The sequence below is a fragment of the Haliotis rufescens genome, unplaced genomic scaffold, assembly GCF_023055435.1.
Source record: "Haliotis rufescens isolate VD_foot unplaced genomic scaffold, xgHalRufe1.0.p SCAF_1, whole genome shotgun sequence".
NCBI classification, from domain to species: Eukaryota; Metazoa; Mollusca; class Gastropoda; order Lepetellida; family Haliotidae; genus Haliotis; species Haliotis rufescens.
The window spans coordinates 20,263,589-20,289,262 of NW_025963779.1; the positions used below are offsets into that span (position 1 = coordinate 20,263,589).

The 25,674-nt window shown below is 37.7% G+C and overlaps 1 protein-coding gene across 6 annotated transcripts in view; it reads right to left on the reverse strand.

Annotated features, from left to right (window-relative positions):
• LOC124115806 (transient receptor potential cation channel subfamily M member 3-like) overlaps positions 1-25,674 on the reverse strand; it is a 291,914-nt gene that overhangs the window by 130,528 nt on the left and 135,712 nt on the right. For 2 of the 6 annotated variants that reach the window (XM_046476941.2, XM_046476938.2), the window contains exon 1: positions 14,574-15,909. The exons of the other annotated variants lie outside the window; for them this stretch is intronic. In XM_046476941.2, coding sequence (XP_046332897.2) covers positions 14,574-14,774 — 201 coding nt within the window. In that variant the 5' untranslated portion in view covers positions 14,775-15,909. Of the gene's footprint in view, positions 1-14,573; positions 15,910-25,674 lie in introns of those variants that run through there. 6 annotated transcript variants of the gene reach the window in all.

The following is a 25,674-nucleotide window of genomic DNA, read 5'->3' on the forward strand; positions in this document are numbered from 1 at the left end:
CACATGTATACAGTCTAGGCACAGCTAATTAAAAGCCATTGTCAGTCCCCACTATCTGCTGCTACTGGGCAAGGACCAACACATGATTCAAAGATACATTAATTCAGACAATACAGGGATTCAGCTCATAACAACAGACCTTGCCCTTTTGGATATTTGAGATGAGTGCTATGCCCTCTCTAAATGTCAACAAAATTGGAAAATTGACTTTTTAAAATTTGGTGATCTGTACAGCGATGGCCACCAGTAGAAAGCAACAGTTGTCTGTAGGACTACCTTGTGTACTAAATAGTCCACCACCATTAACAACATCACAGGATTCAATTTATGAATAATTTCCTTAACAGCTTTGGAGCACTAGAAAACCCTCTTTTTTTTCTGAACGAGTAAAGTTGGCTGTCGACTGAGTATTCATGCATCCAATTTGCAAAACATCTTTGTGATTAGTGAGCCGTGAGTGTGGCCACCCAATCTCATTAAAATCAGATCTTAGTTTTCGCTACCGCTAAACAAAGATCTGAGAACATCCCATTACGGGTCACGTCAGAACGACCTTTTTTGCGAATTTTGACCGACCAATGAAATGACTGACAAGAAATCGACATTAGCCAATCAGAAGGCAGCTTTCTCGAGCTTTACGACACTAGTTTCAAACTGGCGACTATGCTTCGAAACATATTTTGATGAATCCTCGATAAATAAAATTAAAACTGATAAGAAGAATATTCTGGAATGGCTTATAGATGGCCTAGATTGTATGGATATAATCATAAAACCTGCAGCTGTCGTTCAGAATACCCCGTGTTAAATATTTCGTGGTTGCATGATTAGAAAACACATTCAGAGTGTCAATTTCATGAACTGGTAAGCGACGCTCTGATTGGTTGGATGAGGGGTCGTTCTGACGTTACCCTTAATGGGATGTCCTCAGATCTTTGTTTAGCATTGCGAGAACTAAGATCTGATTTTAATGAGATTGGTGGCCACCAGGACTATCCAGGACAGCGACAAAGCTGACCAGTAACAGTTGTCATTGTGTATACAATTAGCATTGCAGTAATTTGTTATTCTTGTTTATTGTTTGCTATATATATCACAAGAACATAGAGGTAATTTAGCATAATGCCCAGTTACATATTTAGAAACTTCAACACAACTAGTCTTAGCGATTGAGGCTATTCAGGTAAGACTTTACTTCAACTAACCAAATAGTGTGGCACCTGTATGACAACGGTCTTGTCTATTCATAATTATTTCAGAAGAAAGTAAAACTCTGAAAAATATTAGAAGAATAGTTATTTAACTCACCAATATCAAAGGGTTCATACACCGTTGGCCACATTGGCTGAATGATAAAATCATTTAGGACAATTAAAGTCACAATTTCATAATGCATTAGAGCTTTTAGGTGAAAACTACTGTACTTTAATTACAGAAGAGGATCCAAGAGCCTAAAAAGGGTGCAAGCACTGTATACTTTGAAGCCGTGTCACAAAATGACTTTTACGTGATTATCACCCTCCATAGAAATTATGCATTTGTGTCCCATTGGGCATTTCCTGTCAGAGACATTTATCATATACCATTCTGGAGAACTGCTACAATTGAGAATTCCCTGAATAGTCTCCTGTCTGCCTGTCTCAGCAAATAAGGGGGAATAGGGCCCTTTGACCAAAGAACGTTTGTATGAAGTATTGCGAGATGGTGGTGAGTGTTACAGGACTGTAAAAACAGTTGAGATCAAATGGAAAATATAGGCACCAGAGATTCATCCGAAGGTTAACAGGACTGATCATGACTACAGCATTAATATTATTTCTACTTTCTGTGCAAGGATCCAAAGACCATTTTTCCCTTTATGCTAAAACTGCTATCATTTAGTGACAATCAGTTCTCGATTCAAATGAAAATACTCAGCAAACAGGACAAAATGATATATCACCACAGCCAATAATGTGGCCCAAACCATAAAGAAACGTCAGATAAAAGTATCCAAACACGTAAACAGTTTATATCCACTTTCATTCCGCTAACTGGCATCCCGTCTTGGATTGATTGTGGAAGCCAAGGTTTTGAAGTGTTAGGTATACTTCACTCAGAACACGGAGTAGTAACATAATTCATCCACTAACAACATTTCAGAGATGCTTCTATATTCAGTGCAATTGAATAATAGTAAATGTGAATCTACCAGAGAGTGGATGTGAGTCAGTTTCACTCCAAAATGCTTGGTAATGACATTATAATGGCCAATGGATATGTCTAGACAGAAATGTGCTGGTGTCATACCCAGATCTACGGCGTAAGTCTGCTGAACATATCAACTAGTTGGTTAGCTTCCTCTGATGAATGACTAATGACCATAAGACACTTTTACTTCCATGTGACTGACTGGACAATTTGCCATTAGTCAAATGTCTGCTGAGTGAGATGCCTGCAGACAGGAGAAGTCATTGATTGGATGACCACAATTACAGGAACCATAGAATCATATCTAGTGTCTAGCATATGAATCAAGACTAAAGATCACATCGATTCATTCTTTTGTCATTTAAATGGTAATGGAAGGGTTTTCTGTTAAGTTTGGTCAAGCCGTAGGTGTGTGATTGAGAGAGTGGCCAAATGTTAAGTCATGCATACCTCATGCGTATCTCAAACATATGAAGTGGTATGGAAACTGTAAGAGGAAATCCCAAAGTCTATTTATACAATTTCTCGGTCCCTTCACAAAGCTGTGACAATTCCTTGACACAATTAAGCAAAGTATAATTGTGGACACATCTAGGCCATCATAATACACCCCGGCCTATAAATACACACCTCAATCATCTTACATTTTCCATATTGGCACAACACATATCCTAAGTAATACCCTTGATAAAATTGCCCAAAGAAACTGCAGCGCCTTAATGTTCTGGCTACATTTTCCTTGGCTGGCTGGATGAGGAGACAAAAGAGGCTGTTAATACAATGTTTCTGGACACATTTTTATATTTTCTTGATCAAAACACTAACATGAAGATAGAGAAATCAATTAATCTTGAGCATATGAAAGGACCTCCGTGATCCCACTCAACAAGCCTGAATTTGTAAAGCCTTTACAATTTTCAATAATTTTCCAACCATAGGTGGTATGCAAAAGGAGGAAGGCAAAATAGGTTATTGATTTATCATTGCTCCATTTCATATTTTTTTTAACTTTAACTAAACATAATGGTTTTTAAAAAATATGAAATGATACTCATGTAACCTGTTTTGTTCCCATTGGCAGATGAGTACCCCAAGAATGATTTGTGAAACACCACTGTTGTATTGAAAGTGTTGTGTTGTTGCCTTTACATTTCTTTACATTGCGGCGTGTTCATCAAGTGTTTGAAAACCACTGTAACTGACTCATCACCATGGAACCAGGCTCCTCATCACCATGAAACCAGGCTCCACATCACCATGAAACCAGGCTCCTCATCACCATAAAACCATGGCTCCTCATCACCATGAAACCAGGCTCCTCATAACCATAAAAACAGGCTCCTCATAACCATGAAACCAGGCTCCTCATCACCATAAAACCAGGCTCCTCATCACCATAAAACCAGGCTCCTCTTCACCATAAAACCAGGCTCCTCATAACCATGTAACCAGGCTCCTCATAACCAAGAAACCAGGCTCCTCATAACCATGAAACCAGGCTCCTCATCACCATGAAACCAGGCTCCTCATAACCATGAAACCAGGCTCCTCACCATAAAACCAGGCTCCTCATCACCATAAAACCAGGCTCCTCATCACCATGAAACCAGGCTCCTCATCACCATGAAACCAGGCTCCTCATAACCATGAAACCAGGCTCCTCATAACCATGAAACCAGGCTCCTCATAACCATGAAACCAGGCTCCTCATAACCATGAAACCAGGCTCCTCATAACCATGAAACCAGGCTCCTCATCACCATGAAACCAGGCTCCTCATAACCATGAAACCAGGCTCCTCATAACCAGGCTCCTCATAACCATGAAACCAGGCTCCTCATAACCATGAAACCAGGCTCCTCATAACCATGAAACCAGGCTCCTCATCACCATAAAACCAGGCTCCTCATCACCATAAAACCAGGCTCCTCTTTACCATAAAACCAGGCTCCTCATAACCATGTAACCAGGCTCCTCATAACCAAGAAACCAGGCTCCTCATAACCATGAAACCAGGCTCATCATCACCATAAAACCAGGCTCCTCATAACCATGACACCAGGCTCCTCATCACCATGAAACAAGGCTCCTCATAACTATGAAGCCGGGCTCCTCAAAACCATGAAACCACACTCACTCATAACAAATCAGCGACAGCAAGAGTTATGTACTGTCATTAAAGAGTTATTAGATAAATAGTTGCGATAATACCAGAAAAGTGTCTAGACATACTAGAGATAAAACTTGCTACAGATGGATGATGTTACATGGTGTGAGTGTCAAAGTAGTCTCTGTATTGCATCAGTCAGGTGAGTCATTCCAGGACTAAAGGATCAGGAGGTGGAGTCATGTAAATATTTAAAAATAAATGTCTGCATAGGTCTCTTAAACAACCAGTTCTACAAGATCATCATAATATGAAGTGTATTAGACAAAATACATTGTAATATTACTTATAAACCAGTCTATCATTACATCAGTAATTATTCTTGGCAATACTAGTTAAGGTGGACTTTGTACTGCAAGTTTAATCATTAGGGCTGACTATCGATATAAATCTTACAGATTGATAATCATAAACAAAACAGATCAATTATCGATAAATATCCAAGAAGTAACTGAGCAACTATGCAAAAAGTTCAGAGACAAACAACATATTTCACGTCACTGGTGAGTGGTGACATTTATGCATGCATTACTTTGTGGACATTAAAGATAAAAATCAGTTGCTTTCCGTCTTCGCCAATAGACAAAAACAAGTTGTGCTTCAGTAAATCAAAATTTTATTTCATCACAATAGGTCATAATCAATGCTAATATTTTTATATCAATAATCGTTAATATTTCTTCCCATTGATGATAATTCCCGATTATTAATCTTTTTAGGCAGCCCTATGAATCCTAAATGAGTACCAGCTAATAATATCTTTAACATTGTAATGTTAGGGTGGAGTGTAACGTCGCGTCCACTTATATAGCGACGTGTGTGTGTGTGTGTGATTATGTAGCGACGTGTGTGTGTGTGTGTGTGTGTGTGTGTGTGTGTGTGTGTGTGTGTGTGTGTGTGTGTGTGTGATGCCGAACACCAGGCAGGGTAACAACAAGTAACATCTTTCGGTATGATATAGCTTGGGACTGAACCCCCGACCTTCCACTCTCCGGGCAGACACTCTACCAGTAAACCAACCACAGAGTCCCATAACTTTAGAAGTTAAGGGTGTTCAGTTGTAGTAGTACCTTGTAGTTTGAAGGTAACTATATCAAGAATACCTTAATTTCATTCTTCATTTCAAACACGAGTAAGATGTCATTCCAAAAGTTAACTACTATCATCCGACTTTGCAAACAGTGAGCCAGTGCCTGCCTGTACAGCCTTGTTCTGTTCCACTTGGAGATAAATTGCTACCATCACCACTGTAGCACAGCAGAACAAACCATTGCTTTCATATGATGTACATATGTGGGGAATCTTCCACACAATAAGTTACCACTCCAACCACTTGGTTACATAATCCCCTTCTATAGCTGTAAATTGTTGTTGGTTTCATAACGATCCACCGGATCATTCAAGGTCAGAATAAGTCCCAAGTTTCTCAAAGTCACAAGAGGCAAGCTTAACAGGAGGATCAAACAGACGCAGTGACATGACCTGATTGACTTTGTGTCATCTTGCCCCAATGCCATGAAACATTTTACATGTATTATACTGCATGAATTGCTAAGATTTGCTACAACAGTATGGGGAAGATCATCAACCCATCCAAGCTTATAGTATGAAGGACCTGACATCAAGGCTTCAATCCAATAAAACAGCACAGAATATGGGTGGATTTTTCATCTTGTTCTTCATCCAAAAGCATAAGCTCAAAACTATCAAGAATTGAACATTGAATCTTGCGAGGATAAGCTGGATTGTTTTTACACAATTGAGACAATTTATATTCCAATACATCTCATTGACCAGGTGCCACTGGCAAATGTTGCCACCATATTGGTCGATAAGTCAGTATTAAAGGTGACAAACAGGACCGGCAACAATGATGGAAACTTGTAGTCACAACAGTGCCCCACTCTAGACAGTCTACAATCACATTACGTACATGTCTTATTCATGAATTCACAACTCTGTGCCGCATCCAAAACCATCATAATAGACCCGGAAGATCTTACCAATGCAATATCACCACCTGATATGAATATTCAAGAAGGTTCCAGTTAGGTGAAATGGGCCATCTCTTGCATATTTGCAACTGGAGTGAGTGAGTGAGTGAGTGAGTGAGTGAGTGAGTGCATATGTAATTATGAATTGTGGTCAAGTTTGCAGTCGTCTTTTTAAATTGTTCCACATTCTTGGACATAAACAAAATTTAGATAATAGTTATTAATAATACCACATCACACATTATTATATGTTTGTTTGCTAGTTTGTTGTTTCAGGCAGCACTCAGCATTATTCCAGCACTGGGTATACATTATGATGGATGCCTGTGATAATGTCAGTCTGGGCCACACAAACCATTATAATGAACAACATCAATGCCATTGGTGAACAATTACACATATTCATAATGACATAGGCAACAGTCAACAGAGTGTATGGTTATTCTGTTTTCGAAAAACATGTTCGCTAAATTTCAGAATCACATGTCATAACTGCAGTTCCTACAACTTTGACCTTAATGGCTGACATATAAACCTTCATTTTCATCCTGCATCAGTGGAAAATGACATACAGAAATACACTTCAGATAATATTTGTCAAAAATCCTCACTTTACAAGAAAAGCAGATTACATGCACTATTACCATGCTCAAAGAACTATTCAGCAGCAAAGCTAGCTATGGGTAAATAAATATGTCAATATGCACAATGGGCAAGAAAACGCCACTTATTCCTACATCAAACAAGGAAGGAAATGGGAAATGGGCAATAATAAACCGCTTCCCTTCATCAACTTCAACTTTACCCAGAAAAATATATATCAAATATCCAAACTAACACAAATGCTTGCACTGGAGCCTTCTTACACTACTCTGTACATTAAGCAGAATACATCAGTGTATTCTGCCATATCCAACTTCAAAGTAAAGACCTGAAATGCTTTGTGTGGCTAATGTATTGGACTTGACCACCTCACTGGAGCTGACTGAAGAGTGATGTGTGGGACCATCATGTGGCTCTGCATCTGTTGGATGCAAATTGTTAGAGATGGAGAGACTACCAAAATAAATACAACCAATTATTACTTTCTAATGTCAGAAACAGCTGCACGACCCTTATCTGTCCCTGACAATATCGGGACAAAATTGTATTTGGACACTGACGCATCCATGAGTTATCAGTTATGTAAGATTTGACACTTGAATGACCAGCATCAATAAATTATTTCAAATTATTTATCTCATATCTACCCTGAAGGATATAATGCCTCAATTTGTATGTACGTGATGATTGCGATAACCTAGAATCATCGCTTGTTGCGGCTCTAGCAGATGACCCCAAAATGGCGGCTTGTGAATTACGTTATCACTGTTCCAACACCAAATTCCCTCTGGAATGTAAAGAGGTAGCTCAAGCATTAATAATATTAAGTATGATAACTTTATTAGTTATGTTTATTGGGTGGAAATCATGCAAAAACAAATAGTTTTAAAGTGAAAAAGAACATACTAATCTTAAACAAATGATACATATCAAAATTTCTTAATGATATTCTTGTTCTGTTTATATTATATCTTCTCTGGATAAACCAACTGTTTTCATGATTGCAACACGGAAAAAAACATGTTTCTCATATAAAACATGGACATTAACAAAAGTAAACAGCCAGAACACTTGCAACTGCTTAAGTAAATTGACTTGAAATTAAAAATAATTAATTTGAGACACTGACTTAATAGAGTTTGCATTTTGCTTTTTTGAAAAGAGTTATCATGTGACTGGCAAGTGCCTTTGGTATCCTTGGATATAGCATATGGCATAAGTTACACTTTTTCTATACTACATATCTTCATCTTATGAGCTCATCCCAACCCTGTTTTTATTCAAATTGTGAAAACTGCATAAAATGTCAACAGTGAACACAATAACCTTTCACAATTTTCCATTTGTCTTTAGTTTTTCACATTATTGCTCCCAAGAAAAGATTACCCGACAGTCTCTCTGTAAACATTAAATGTGACATCACCACTTCACGTGTACACAAAGAATAACCGGAGATTGGACAGTGCATGAAAACAGAAAATTCACGGATTATACTAACAAAGAATAGTCAGGTCTTGCAGTCACTCCTGTTTGGTTGTTGAGTGGGTTGGGTTAGCCACAGTGCTCTTAAAGGGACAGTATGTCAACGGTTCTGTGTGTTTTTAAATCATGTATGAAATAACTTCCGAGTGTGACGTCACATGCCTGATTCAATTCTCAAAGCAAAACAATAGAGTTTGGCACAGCGAAGCAGACATTGCCAGCGCTGTGCAAAGTAAATTGGCTTTAGTCTTGTTTATAGTTATAGAGGCAAACTGAAGAGAAAGCTTGTGTGTTTCTCTTACGGCTGAGTTAAAAAAATACTAATTGCCAGCTTTTTAGATTTGAAGCCTTTGTGTATTGATGCCTAGATTACAACATAATTATGCCTCAGTCGAATCAAGCCAATCATTTTTCTACCCAGAGTTCCTGACAGCCAGCCGAGTACCTCTTTCACATTATCACATCTTACAAAGTCCATTCATGTGTTGCTCATCTGTTTCATTTTGGACAAATCTACACATTTAGATAAACATACATCATGAATTGAATAACATTCATTGAGAAAATATCCTAAAACATGAAAAACTATTTCCATTTGTCATCACATCCGGTCATCAAAACCCTACCGAGAGCTAGCAATACAGTCACTTTGATGTGTAAAGCTATATTGTCATGCACCTCACTGTTGCACTTGTACTAGCATATCTGTACAATTATGCAAGCCCTTCCGTGTGCTTTACATATTGTTTTTCATAATTATATAGATATACAACTACAACTATAGATATACTAGCAGATTGGATTAAGGTAAGTAGTCGCATTTTTATTGAAACTCATTTTTGGCAAGGTGCTAGCAGTCGCATTCATTTGGAGACGCTTTCATTTCAAGATTCACAGTAATAAGGAAACATGGTGAATCATTTAACATCCTTAGACAAGCTACCTTGACTGTTAATCTTCTGGATTTCTCACAGATGTTTGTTTGTTTGTTTGTTTGTTGTTTAACGCCGCACTCAGCAATATTCCTCAGCTATGTAACGACGGTCTGTAAATAATTGAGTCTGGACCAGACAATCCAGTGATTGACATAATGAGCATCGATCTACCCTATTTGGATACAATGACATGCATCAACCGAATCAGCGTGCCTTGTTACTCCCACATGCTGGTGTTTGTATGTGAGTAACAAGGTTCAGAAGTGAAACTATGTATTCATTTGTAATTCTTTTTTTCAAGTTCATTAACGTCTTTAAAGAGGTAATTGTCAATGATAGGATTGCAACAGCTCATTCAATATCTGGAAGTACAAAAAGTATCCTGGTCAGAAGTAGATTAATAGACACCTTGAGAACATCATTAACATCATGATTGATGTAGGCGTTAATGTCACTTTGAACAGTATTTCAGCATTAATCACAATATTTGGCTTAAAAGGGGATGGCAGACTGAAGTAGGTCGTGGGCTGACTAATTTGTTAAAGCTCACAAAGTATTGTCCTGATACAGGTATAATAATCTTGGATCTGAACCCATGACCAGTGGATTCTATACACACCCTACACCACTGGGCCACCTGTTCCCCTTTGAGATCTGAAAATCCTTCAGAATTTCCATTTTGTTATGTTTCTGCTGCCTAAGCATTGCAGTATCTGAATGGAAAAAGAAACAGGTTATTCTGATTTGTAATGTAATATGTGATCTATGCTAACAGAATGATTTCACGGCCAAAATATGAATGGTATCTTTTGAATGGAATTACAGGAAATTACATGTCAATCACCAAGAAGCACTGCCTGTAACTGTCTCGCCAGCCCTGCATGTGATGATCACAAGATGTATATAGAGGAAACTGGAAAGTTTGCAATATCACAGAGCCTCCTATTCATTCAGTTATCAGTGAGAAATAGCTGTAAAGATAAAGTTGACTTGGGAATAGCCATGACAGTGAACACATGACACCAGGAGATCCTCTTCTGTCAGCAGGTTTCCAGGTATTATTTAAACAATCCACTCTGACCACATCCTCTTCAGGAACTGTAAATTTGCGTAAATCACAACAAAGTAATTACTCGTTTTCTATTTTGCCTTGAATGAAAAGATGTGCAATCAAAGTTCCATTTTATAAAATTTTCTTGGGAAGACTCAAAAACATTTTTATTCTTCAAAGCATCCACATTCACCAGGGCACAATGTCTACAGCTGTCTACCTACTACAGGGATGTTTTAGACAATATATCTATGGAGCATTGAGATCAACAACAACATTCTTGATATTATTTCCAAGTCAGTCTAAATATTCATCAGTCTGCTCACAATTGAATGCAAGTTGATGAAACTTTCGTATATTGTGTCTGATTCCTCTTTGTGCGTTTTTGTTACATTTATGGGTGAAATTCTTGCTGCTTGGTAATTGGTCTGCCAGAGCAAACCAACTACAATCTACTGTTTGTCCTGTTCCTATGATGGCAATTTGTTTCAAGATGCAGGGCCATTTGGCTATGAAAAGGACCAGTCACAATTTTGTACAGATAATCCTTCAGGCTTGTACTGCAGGAAATCATTCAGCACAGTGTATCATATCAGGGGCACTCAATACCATATATACATGTACATTGAGTGTCCATGACTGTATGTATAACGGAAGCAAGGCAATTGACAGCTCTTCCCTTCTTATGTGGGAGGGAGTTTGGTTTAACGCCACTTTGGAGTGTATTTCAGATATATACCACAGGAAGTCAGTTTGATGTGGGAGGAAAACCAGAAGTGCTGCAGAACTTGAATGTTTAACACCTTGGTGAACCAACTAGCAAGGGTATGGTGTTGGCAAACCTAGAGACATCATCATGGTCGAACCAGCATTCAAACCCACAATCACAGGTTTCTGGCACACCAAGGGATGCAACCCTGCACAGCGACTACCGACAACAGTTTCCATGACTGGGTCACCCATCGCACCCTTCCCTTCTAATGACTGAGACAGTGCAGATTTGACCCACAATAATATTGCCCCTGTAAACCCATTTTAAATACTAGACAGTGGATTACAGATCCCGTTGCTGAACAAAATCTCAATGTGAATAACATGGTGGTTGAATAAAGAACATTAACACAGACCCTGTTCACAAATAGAGAGAACGAGAGGTGATGGACTTCCTGTTAACGATTATTATTAATAACTGATACCCTGTCTGTTGATGTCTACATGATATGTTTTTAAGCAAGACTCAGTGGTTGCCCTGAGAGGTAGAGAGTATTTATCATTGTGAAATTTCCGTGCAGTATTTGTTATGGTTGGTAGGCAACAAAAGCAGATAGATCATGTATCTTCTTCTGTGAAATGAGATCCATGTGATGAACTGCTTAGTTCCTATAGAAAACAGGTAATCTGCTTGCTCTCCTGGCATCCAAGAGCCTTGTTGAAGTGGGTTATTCCGGTGAACGAACAAACTAATGGCAGGGGAAAATAGATTTATTCCATTCTTACAACCTGAGTCAATTCATATAACCTGCATCCTGAGAATCAATATGCTTCCACAATAAGCTTGAAATAAGGGATGATAACAAATTCTATGTTCAAATCTATCAGAATTATATTATTACATCATGTTTCTGTTGGTGTGTCTGGCAATGTGCATAAAATCAAACAGAAGTAACACTATCCAGCAACAATAACACATCTTCTAGACACTTCTAACTTATTTTAGTGTATGACTATAACCAATATCAAACAATTTTTCCTTGACGGTAACTGGTGGCAATTGTTTACCAAACCAGAATATTGCCATACAAGTAAACTATACATACCAACAGATCTAGACTAGTAAACTTTGCACACCTGAATGTAGCCAGACCAGTAAACTTTACATAACAGAATATTACTATTCTAGTAAACTTTACACACCTGAATGTAGCCAGACCAGTAAACTTTACATAACAGAATATTACTATTCTAGTAAACTTTACACACCTGAATGTAGCCAGACCAGTAAACTTTACATAACAGAATATTACTATTCTAGTAAACTTTACACACCTGAATAGAGCCAGACTAGTAAACTTTACATAACAGAATATTACTATTCTAGTAAACTTTACACACCTGAATGTAGCCAGACCAGTAAACTTTACAAAACAGAATATTACTATTCTAGTAAACTTTACACACCTGAATGTAGCCAGACCAGTAAACTTTACAAAACAGAATATTACTATTCTAGTAAACTTTACACACCTGAATGGAGCCAGACTAGTAAACTTTACATAACAGAATATTACTATTCTAGTAAACTTTACATACCTGAATGGAGCCAGACCAGTAAACTTTACATAACAGAATATTACTATTCTAGTAAACTTTACACACCTGAAAGTAGCCAGACCAGTAAACTTTACATAACAGAATATTACTATTCTAGTAAACTTTACACACCTGAATAGAGCCAGACCAGTAAACTTTACATAACAGAATATTACTATTCTAGTAAACTTTACACACCTGAATGTAGCCAGACCAGTAAACTTTACATAACAGAATATTACTATTCTAGTAAACTTTACACACCTGAATGTAGCCAGACCAGTAAACTTTACATAACAGAATATTACTATTCTAGTAAACTTTACACACCTGAATAGAGCCAGACTAGTAAACTTTACATAACAGAATATTACTATTCTAGTAAACTTTACACACCTGAATGTAGCCAGACCAGTAAACTTTACAAAACAGAATATTACTATTCTAGTAAACTTTACACACCTGAATGTAGCCAGACCAGTAAACTTTACATAACAGAATATTACTATTCTAGTAAACTTTACATACCTGAATGTAGCCAGACCAGTAAACTTTACATAACAGAATATTACTATTCTAGTAAACTTTACACACCTGAATGTAGCCAGACCAGTAAACTTTACATAACAGAATATTACTATTCTAGTAAACTTTACACACCTGAATAGAGCCAGACTAGTAAACTTTACATAACAGAATATTACTATTCTAGTAAACTTTACACACCTGAAAGTAGCCAGACCAGTAAACTTTACATAACAGAATATTACTATTCTAGTAAACTTTACATACCTGAATGGAGCCAGACCAGTAAACTTTACATAACAGAATATTACTATTCTAGTAAACTTTACATACCTGAATGGAGCCAGACTAGTAAACTTTACATAACAGAATATTACTATTCTAGTAAACTTTACACACCTGAATAGAGCCAGACTAGTAAACTTTACATAACAGAATATTACTATTCTAGTAAACTTTACACACCTGAATGTAGCCAGACCAGTAAACTTTACATAACAAAATATTACTATTCTAGTAAACTTTACATACCTGAATGAAGCCAGACTAGTAAACTTTACATATCAGAACAGAGCCAGACTAGTAAACTTTACATATCAGAACAGAGCCAGACTAGTAAACTTTACATATCAGAATAGAACCAGACTAGTAAACTTTACATATCAGAAGAGCCAGACTAGTAAACTTTACATATCAGAAGAGCCAGACTAGTAAACTTTACATAACAGAATGGAGCCAGACTAGTAAACCTTACATATCAGAATAGAGCCAGATGAGTAACTTTACATATCAGAATAGAGCCAGACTAGTAAACTTTACATATCAGAATAGAGCCAGACTAGTAAATTTTACATGCCATCTTACTGCCATACAACATCAAGTAAACCTTACATACCAGCACAATATACTTTACATACCAGAATACAGTCACACTAGAAACATGCTAACCAGCCTTGAATCAATCTTGTGTCTGAAATTCATCAGTATTATTACAGTAGACTGATACTTGAAGACATTAAATAATGTGTATAAGAAGGTATTGAAAATCTCTCAGCACATTGGTTGTCAAGGAAACAAAAGCAAGACAAGATCAGTGAGAGTGAAAGGCACTGTGAAGCACATATATATATATACGTAGATATTGAACAGTTGTCTTGGAAACACAAACTAGACAACGTCACTGAAACCCCAAATCTCTTAACAATTAATGATACTTTCGCTAATAGAAGAGATTTATTGCTATGCATGTCATGCATCAGCCCACAATGCTAAATGCTTTGGTGTTATTCTGTAATGATGTAGAAACAAAAACTTACCAGTGTGTCAGTATCTCTGTTGAGGAGGGACTTTCTCAAACTGACCAAATCCTCAAAGATGGACGCAAGACTGGTACGAGACCTGCGCCGGTCAAAGTCGGTGTCTGGTTTCAACATGACAAACTGTGTCTGAGTTTTACACAGAGAAGTAAGCAGGCGGACCAAGCAAGTGAACACCCTGAGAATGCTGTTCAACACCATGAACACTGTTCCTAGTGGCGATCCTGCATTCGCTCATCACGATGTTGTCCATGAAGTATGGTATATCCTAACATCAACAGAGCACTCAAATCTCTTCTCACACCAACTCCGTGAAACAAAATCACACTGCATTCAATTTTTAGGGATCCCAATTCAAATCCCATTGAACTGAAAATAGAAACTGTGTAAATCTCCTCAAAGACAATCTAGGTTGGTGGGTTAAGATGCTCATACCAGATACCCTGAGTTTAATTAACCCTGCGTGGGTTCTCCTTAACCCTCTTTCTGGCTCGATACTAGTACCTCTTCCTGTCAGATGCAATGTGGCATGCTTGAAGAACAGGCCACGTTTCCATGGTAGCTTCAGCGTCTACATCCAACAGAAACTCTTCAAAAAATTAAATTTGTGCCGTTAGAGTCCAGGGAGTTTTGTTCCTCTGTCTGTTGGATGGTGGCGGTGGTGGAAGGGGTGCTTAGAGCGACTCTCATGTCCCGGTGGAAAACTCCACTTAGTGCATTTGATCAATACCCTCTGCACATCCATTAGTTACTTGCTATAGCTCTCCGGTTGGCTGTGTGTGTGTCCGCTTACTGCGTCTCCCAGCTGATAAAACGGACCTCACCTGACCAGGCATAACATCACTCAAACACATGAACATCAACGCTGCACATGCACGCAACTTGTAACCTCTTTAACCGAGCGTCGCCAGACTGGACAATATCCTGGAAGCTGTCCTCTACTCCTCGACAGCGACCACCCCCAGAAACTTAACACTAGTGACAGGAGAAATCCAATAAGGTTCCGTCTTCTGGGGTAGATGGTGCAAATGACTGTGACAAGATTGTAACCTCCAGCCACCCTATCCCTGCTCGAAGACACACAGCCCTGCTCTCCTGTCATAAGACACCAACACATCTAATTGATTTCATAGTTGACTTGTGAGTATCCGTCTGGAAATAATCTGATTGTGTAGTTTCCTCAGAGAAAACAGCAATTAGCAGCACTGCAGCCTATAGAACATGTCACCGGCAGGCCACACAGCTTGGACTGGCATTGTCCTTACCTACCATAGGTAGCAGCCAAGAGGAGCCACGCATCCAGAGGAATGTCACTACTGCACTGAACGTGGTAGGTGTTGAGTGAATGGCAACATGAGAGCAGTACTGTGTGGTAGCTGATACACGTTGTGGCACAATGAACACGCAATAAAAAATAACACTGACAGGTTATAGGGTTTGCATTGTACACCTAATTTCATCCCATTAAAGGCTCAGTGCTCATCCTGAACATATATGAATGTGTAATTGTACAGTGTCGGCTTGGCTCCAAGACATATGTTTGCCAACTATATGTATCAGATTCTGAGCTGATACAAGGTAATGATGAAATTATTACTTTCATGAAATGCTCTGACTCAAATAGAACTTGGATTCTCATTTAGAAACAACAACATGCTGATAAGAGCCTGTCAGTGGTATGTGTTTAGCAACACATTATGGAGGCATGCAGAGCAACTGCTTGTGAAACCATGCTGTAATGAAAGGATCAATCACCGACACATGCTGTAGGCTTCATCCACAAGGGACTTGGTGTACACATTTGGGTAGCTTTCTCCCTAATTATCTTTACTTGTTAAAATCTCAGTAGCAATTCTCTATTCTGACTATAAGGAAACTATATGCATATGGCCTGTGTTTGAAGTAAGTTTGTTTTTGGCTGATAATGATCAGATTCTGGTTCTAATTTCAAACAACTAGTTACTGTCAAACAATCTTCAACATTCTCAAAACGGTCTGTTTTCAGTAATTTCAACCTCTTTCATGTATAAAAGCATAACCTTTTTCTGTGAAGACTTGTGTTTCAAGAAATATGCATCAATATGTGTCCTTGCTGCGAATCACAGCAAGATGATCAATATTTAACAAATTACAAGAACAACCTTGCTGCTGCTGACAAGATTGGTTTCAACAACTTCCAATGTGTATTAATTTCAAATGGAACATGGACACTTAAATGCAGGTCAAAACAACAGCCACTATTATTATCTTGGAGCTGATCAATAAGAACATACAGAAACTAATACTTGCTTTGAAAATGTAAAGACGGTTTCAAAAATCTCATCAAATATGCTGCTTAGAATGATGTGTGAACCATCAACCAAGAATTACCCAGGTCTTGATGTTAGCTGATTCATGAAAAACTCCACCATAAACTACATAATCAGCACTTTGCAAACCTAATCATATAAAATGGCCTCAAATGAAACTAGCTAGAAATCAATTACTCTCTGTTCCTTGTTCAAATATGCATACTTCTTTCAGGGAAGTGTACACTTTAGCATGTCAAACCAGGAACAAACCCTGTGACAAGTCAATCAACCCTGGACAAGATGAATTAACGACCAGATCTTACTGACTCTGCTGTCATAACCCCAGAGTGGATACCTGAGCCAGAAAATAACATGTGCATCAATCACTGCTTCAACAAATAAAAAAATATGAATGATGATTTGGGTATCGGGCTACCATTGTATAGCGCAAGCAAGCAGGAAACCAGACTTCGTTGGTATAATAACTCCATGCCACATCGATGCAATGAGCACAGTAAGAGCCACAAATGTCAGACTCAAAACAGTCTGATCAACTAATTCCTTGGAGACTTCAGAGCAATGCTTTCTTCTGGGAGGCTCTTTTGGGGTCCAACTGCCAATAAAGATACCTAAAAAGTGTCATGTTATATCTATATAAATATGAAAGATTATCAAGATTGGCAGATCTTTTTGTGGAACATAACAAATGTGTAACGGTTGTAATGGTCTTTTCAGAACTGTAACCGTCTTGTCTCCACTTCTAGAAGGCTATACAAATGTCATGTCTGCATCAATAGTAGCTCTCAATATAGTATAGGACTAACATGGAGTTCCTCAATTGAAACATTCCGGAATGTCAGAGACATAAACTGTCCCACTTCTTCGCAAAGCAGTTTTGGTCAAGAACAATAACACAGACATTGGAGGTGTAAAGATATGGTGGGGCGGCAATACAATATAGGTGTGACACAATTTGTATCACGAAACAGTACTTTTATTTCATTGATATTATATTCACTTGATATTCTTTCTTTTTGTACATGAATCATAATCCTGAATCATTTTCTTTTAAATTTCAGAATGACGGTGGGATATTGTAGGACAGAAACATATAGGCTAGAGGGCACTGTGAATGTTATGCTATTTAAAGCTAACCAGGAAATACTAAAGAATCTGCGTAAGATGGTTCTTCGACAGTTTCTGGTATTATTCACGTGTTACAGGGGTTGTAAATTGTTGTATTTTATTGTGAGCCTGATATCGCATTACAATACCGTATTGCTGTATCAACACCACTAATTGACATGGACACTAATGTCTTTGTCATGCAACTTCTCTGTGGTGCAAATCTGGCTACATCTGAGAAATGCATTGAATCCCCCTCTGATGCTTCTCATATCCAATAACAGCATGACTTTTGGACATGTATATTTTTTCTAAGTAAGTAATTTTCTGCTGACCAGCATGGCAATGCTTATTGACCAACCATTTGATATTTTATTGTTGCAAGATGTTTATCAAAAGAAATATTTTGGCTCATTCTGTTAATTGAAAAAATATGTTTTCTCAACTGTAGATGAAAAAATATCCAGTCCCCATACAAAATCCAAACAACTATTTATCAAGTTGTAGAGGGTGATTGTCAGCAGGTTGAAGATGCTATGTCAGCTTGAGAGAGATCTAGTGTTGCTAAGCCTTCCTGGGCAGGGTGAAAACAAACCAAAGGGTTGCAGAATGAATTACAGGACACTGCAGGACAGTTGAAAGATTGTACCTTGAATAATCTGGGGGAGAAAAATTCTGATTGAGGATTACTATGGCCACGCAATGCCCTGTCATTACATTCTTAGGCTAGGAACCAGAAATGTCGATTTATGGTGTAAGCTTGAAACGTTGAACCCTTTACCACTGTAAATAGAACAGAGGGCTCAAGAGCACTGGATTCCAGACCATTGTCAATACACAGAAAATAGTTAATGGAATTTTACTTGAGTATCTTCGTAATGTACGACATGATATCTTACATAGTTTGGGATGTTACTGTATAAATTTTATATTGTTCACATTGATATCTAACAATTAAAATAGATGAGATGCCGAATGTCATGATTATATGATTCCTAGGTTTTTAACCAATTGGAAAGGGAAACAAACCCCCACTCCTTTTATAAACTGATTCATGAACTAATCTTGCATGTTCAAATTGAAACGGATAACAGAACAAATACTATTCATAACAAAATAAGAACCTTCTAGTACACAAATGATGAAGGAAGGAAACGTGATGTCCTGCAAGCACACTAACAATGCATGAGTACCATCTTTCCACAAACCTTTCACTGGTTATTAAATTTAATTTTTCATGTCAAAACATTAGGATATGATATCAAGTTTCCAACTCAAAGACAATGATACTCTCAGGCTGATTGCTGTCACAGAATCATGAGCATGATGAAGGAATGGACTCGTGTGTATATTTGGTCACAGGATAAAATTCCATCCTTAGGCGATTAATTATTTTTTAGCTGTTTTACAGAATTTTATTTTGTTCTTACATTGTTGGTGGTCAGGGGGAAAACAATTGTCACAAGGCACATGAATGCCAACATTTTCCCTGAAAAAAACACAGCACAACCAGATATGTGATATCAAACGGCTGTAACTGTTATCAGTCAATATCGCTTGAAACTTTGTGATAAACACTTCGCTATGTGTTTTGTATTTTGAAATGAAACCTCTATTCCACACAAACCAATTTAAGTGTTACTTTATGTTAATATTTTCTTAATTTATTTTTTACACCATAAGAATCAGTGGTATGAAATAATATGGGAGAAGTCATTTCAATGTTATTTTCATTTTGCTATTTTTCATGTCCGCAGGTCCGTAGTAAACCAAAAAAAGTAATCTATAAGCCATCTTATTCCAACTTCCCATGTAGTAAAGGTAAGAACAACATGAAAGTTTCCAATGCATCCCAATAGATGCTTCATGTGTTCCTCAATGACAGGAATCAAAGCAGGGTTCTACTGGTACTTGCTTCCCAGATATAGGGAACAAGCACATAATGTGATTGCATGCAAAAACTGCTTTCACCAGGGTCAAGCAGTCCTATCTCAATAGCCTTAACTTTTGAATAAGTCTCTGGAGGGTTTTCGCTTTGTTGGAGGACTTATTACACACTGACATCATTCTAAATCCATCATTGTCCTCTTTCAGTGAACACATCACAATGACAGGGACTGTAAACTGTCACCATTACTCTCCAATTATTCTGCTTCCACACTGTCTCTCAAAAAGGGTATTGTACTCAGAAAAATAAACACAAATGTCCCATAAACTACCACCATTGTGCTGGGTTAAATACCCTGGAAGTTATACAAAGTAGCAGAGTGCTCATCATAAACATGTTAGTGTCTAATACTTAGCATGATGATGCATCATTAGTCTAAAATAGAATTTGATAGAGCACTGGGGCCATTCTATTTCAATGGAATGATGCGTATTTACATGATTATTATGTGATAATATTGGTGATTTTGATATTTGAATACTTAACATTAGAAAATTACGAGGATAGCCAATTATAAAACAAAAATCAAAACAAATTAAGATCAACTATTTCTCTTGAGTGAGTGAGTGAGTTTGATTTTATGCTGCTTTTAGCAATATTCGAGCAATATCACGGCGGGGGACACCAGAAATGGGCTTTACACATTGAACCAATGTCGGGAATCGAACCCGGGTCTTCGGCAGGACGAGCAAACGCTTTAACCACTAGGCTACCCGACCGCCCCCTATTTCTCTTGAAAGTAAATGTCATTTAACATACAACCAGTTTATCCATTCTGTAATATATATGTTATTTTAAAACCTCCTGATTACAAATAATTTGTCTGATTCTGCTCCCTGTGACCATGAACATTAAGGTGAGCTATGGACCCTTGTGGCTACAGTTTCTTCTTTCCTGGAACTTTACAAACATGGAAATCAACTTAGGACATTAAAGCCAAGATTGAATATATCATCCATTCTCAGGCAACTTGTATTTGGATTTGGTTCTGCCCCTTAATTAAATATAGCATGGTGCGCCATATTATCGAGGTTAATAGTTAATTTATAATCTATCGTTACAAAATAAATGACACATGCTTACTAACCTATTCAACATATGTTATAAGCAAAATGTTTCCTGTTCTTTGTCAACTTTTATGACATATCAATTAGGATTGATCGATGCTGATTTTCTTTAACAAGTTCGGTAAATAAAGTACTTGTCATTAGCGACTCAAGGGCGGGCAACTCTATATTATCACGGTATGGTTATTTTGTGGTATGATAAATGTGGAAAATGTGCTTTGCATCACTTCCTGTTTTGGAATATGCATAATCGGCATACCTAGGTTGGGTCAAACAGCTTCGTCCTAACAAATGAGTACTTCTCTTAACAATTTTGAATTGAGGTAGGGATAATTCCACTTCAAAAACATTCCAGAAACTATCATAAAAAAGTCAATATACTTATACTTATGAACAGCTGTGACAAACCACAACGTGTCCTGTATTCAATCAAGCAATGAAATATCGTGCTTAGATTTGCATAAGTAAACAATTGACAGGGGGTGTGGATTACGAGATTTACCGATATTGTGACAACACAGAGCCTGCGGTAAAACAGAGTCATACTATATCAGTAACTTGTATGGGAGCAATTATTTATGTTTCCAAAAAACATGTACTCATTGAGAAGAACAAAGAGCAAGTAAATTATCACAAATGTAAGAGAACTTAACTGTCATGAAAGTTATGAAGTTCTAAATCAACTCATATTCAGGAGGTGAGGTGAAATAGGGCTTAACATCGCATTCAAGATTATTCCACTTATATGATCTTGTTATTAGTCAGCAATTGTAAATGAGGATTTTATAGTGCTAGCCCATTAGATACTGTTAATCTTGAAATTAACGCGAGCGTGAATTAAATGCGAAAAATGCGAGTGGTCTTTGCTTGCATTAATTAACTTCGCATTTATGTCTCCAAATGACTATCAACAATAAGACGGCCTCACTGCACACTTAGGATAGCGGAAATACCAACTTGAATATAAACACAAAACATGGTTTATTCAGAGCAGCAGCATATAATAATGTCATTTAAAGAATAGGAATGACACATTGCGCATCCGGTGAGTTATCACTGATGGGGTCAAGAGTTCTACCCACTCGTGTCAAGCTTGTTGACACCTCCACATACCAATCAGTGAACTGTTGTTTGTTCAATTATTTTATTGCCTTTGAACTTCCTTAATGCAAGTGAACTGTGTGATGTTTTTAGGAAAACCCTTTTTACTGTTTTTACTTTAGTGCTCTACTCAGCGCTAATAAGCAGTGGTATATGCTGTTTGATTGGATTAAGGTAAGGTTGGATTAAAGTTATGATATGTATCATTCCACTGGGGTGTGGGGAGTCGCATTTTTGGCAAGGGTCAGCAGTCATAATAATTTGGAGATGCATTAATTTCCAGATTTACCGTATCATGCTTCAGTTGAACATGGACACCCTAGTCAGACAGTGTATACTGACTCTGTGCCCACCAGTCCCTGTTTTAGCCCCTTTCTGTAAGCACCGGGCAGGGTAACAACAATTACCAACTATTAAGTTCTTTTGGTATAATGCAACCGGGGATCGAAATCACAAACCCTACGCTCCCAGGCAGATACTCTATCCACTAAACCATTGTACTCTGGAACAAGTTACAGATGTTACAGGTGTTTTATCCACTAGCTCAGCATACTCCAAAACAAGTTACACATGTTACAGGTGAAACAGTTTCTGGTTCTGTTCTGATCCAGGCTAGTGAAATGACTATTACAAGACGAAAGATCAATCAAAGACATTCAGTCCCAGTGTACACACAGGCTGTTTACCAGTACAAGGAGACAAATTGTGCCCATGTTTATCTGTTTTGCCACATCCATCAGGTAATTATCTCTGTTATCTCCAGTTTTAGTGGTGTTATTGAGAATAATAAACCAGAAAGCCCTAGATAAGCATTATTGAAAGTATTGGTGTAGGTGTCAGGTGTTTCTGATGTAATGTGATCGGTGGCTGTGTGGATGGCGCCCGTTATAGACACATTGATTACTTTGTATTGCTTGTAGCAGTAGGAAGATGTCTCTTGTCTGTTTCATTCTTGATTTTATTCCAAACCCAGCCAAAATCTCACCACACTGTTACAGAATTAAACATATCTTATGTAATCAACAGACAAGGATTGATATGCAGTTGGTAGGATTGTGATGTCAGGCTGTGTTTTATGTGCAGGATAAAACACGACCCTGAAGGTATGATTGGGATTGTAAAACTCCAGGGAAGAAAGGTGAGGGAAAGCAAGGCCTAGGGCATTAAGCTTGATGTCTTGCTCCAGAGGCTCTGTTCTTGAGGATTTACAATACCAAGTGTAACTGAAGAGGTCTGTATAACCTAGCTTAGATACTGACATATAATAATCCCAACATTCAAATATGGCAGAATTCAATGAGAAAATATGTCAAATATCAAGCAAAAACAAATATTGGCTGGAGTAGACTCGGCCTGGGCTTAGTCAATTTTGCATGTGCAACACGTTTCTCTGGACAAGAATGAGTGTTCAGCTATTTTTAGAAAATCTTCTAGATGCGAGTGCACATTTCTAGTTTATGATCAATTAACAATAATAAAAACCAAACATACTTTATTAAATATACCAAGTTATAATTTATAATATTTCCAAAGCATTATTTCAAAAACAATTCCGAAATGCCATGTGGTGTTCGTGTTCAAATCCAAGGACTGGAAGCTATTTTAAGAAAAGTTAATTCAGGTATGACAGGTCATAACATTGGAGGTAGATGTTTGTTAAGAATGACCAGAGAAGAAATGAGTATGGTTGTTTGGAAAGAACTGTAAGCGAACGTAAAGGTTATCATGCAGAAATCCATCTGAAGTGACATCGACATTTAGTACAGTACCCAGAAATATTGGTTGGTTTGTTGTTTAACGCCGCACTCAGCAATATTCCAGCTATATGACGGCGGTCTGTAAATAATCGAGTCTGGACCAGACAATCAAGTGATTAATTTCACGAGCATCGATCCACGTCTTTGGGATCTATGACATGCATCAACCAAATCAGCGACCCTGACCACCCGATCCCGTTAGTCGCCTCTTACAACAAGCATATTCGTCTTTTACGGCAAGCATGGGTTGCTTTAGACATATTCTACGGTCGTACCCGGAAATAAAGATCACCAAAGGTCATTATCTGAAACCTCTAAAAGCAATAGATAACATCACAGGAGGTTTCTAAGAAATGTTGAGGAGCGTGGTTGCAAGTATTGATGAATGAGGGCAAGGAGTGAGTGAATGAATATTGTCAAGAACATTAGCCAGGAATATTCCAGCAATAACACACAGGTCTGTCAATAAATAATCGAATGTGAATGAGGCAAACGATCAACATTCCATACCATTGGGGCATGATGACATACAGTCACCCAAGTCACACCGTCTAACCAGTCAATCCGTTCTTATTGATTATTATGACAAGGTTCAGGGGACCCATTATAACCCAGAAATAATTTAGAACGCCTTCAACAATGTACATCCAAATAATCAGTGCATGCAACAGACCCATAAAAACAAATTACACCAAATCAAAGTTCAGTAAGAGTCGTACCTTGTTGGTCTTGGGTTTAAATTGGCCTTCGATGTCAAGAAAACAACACAAGACTATGTCGGGGGTTCATATATGATGTCGCTGAGGTGTCGCACACAGGCAGCCATCTTACAACAACTGAAATGTTAAGGCTACCCTAATTTATTGATAAAAAGTATTTCATAAACCCAATGCTATAGGTATATATGTTCAAATTGAGGTCTGCAGAATCATGATTGTCATCAGCCTGGAAGAATTTCATCCCTATACAGATCATAGAGCCCTAGTGACTGTCCCAACAGCTGTACATGAATTGCAACCAAAGAGAAAATGGGGCTACAGGACTGGACGCACGGTGATAAACATCTCTCAGCAAGCAGTCTTAAAATAATGCATGCCATCCATCAGAGAGACATTGATTGCTTGTTCAAACAAACCCAATATTTCTATCTAAATGAAGTGCAAAAACATAAAAAAAATAAACTTTTCAGATCATAAATTTTAAACATGTTAAAGTTCATGGCTTATTTCCATTTTGCCATAGGACTTCTACTTAAGGACTCTGGGCATAAGAAATCAATGACTACTTCATTTTGGCGTCATGATGAAATTATTTCCGATCCATTCCTAATTATCAAGCCAAAAGCAGACCTCCATAATTAACCTCAAATTTATCCATCATTCAATAAAGATGAAACTTCTTATTCTGTTAATTTTCAACAATAGAACTAATGGTGTGAGCTAAAAACCAGCAAAGCCTTCAGATGGGAAACATTCCCCTATCTTGTTGATCAGTTCTTATAAATATACCATATTCACTATTTCTGTTCATTTCATACAATCCTGGTAAAAATCAATTTAGTCTGAAATGGATATGCAATTGAGTTAATAATGTATATTACTTTCCAGCCATCCAGGAACAGTTGCCATGGTATAAGGTCCATCTGTGACACTGCCATGGGTTCCATTGTCTCCTTTTAGCTTGCTCTGTGGGACTCTTTGTCACACTTATTACATCTCCAAAATCTTTTTTTTCATTAACTTGATTATTCTTCAGTTACTTAAACAAAAATCTTTGTTACTCATAATTGCCTAAAAGATCCCCACTCAATAT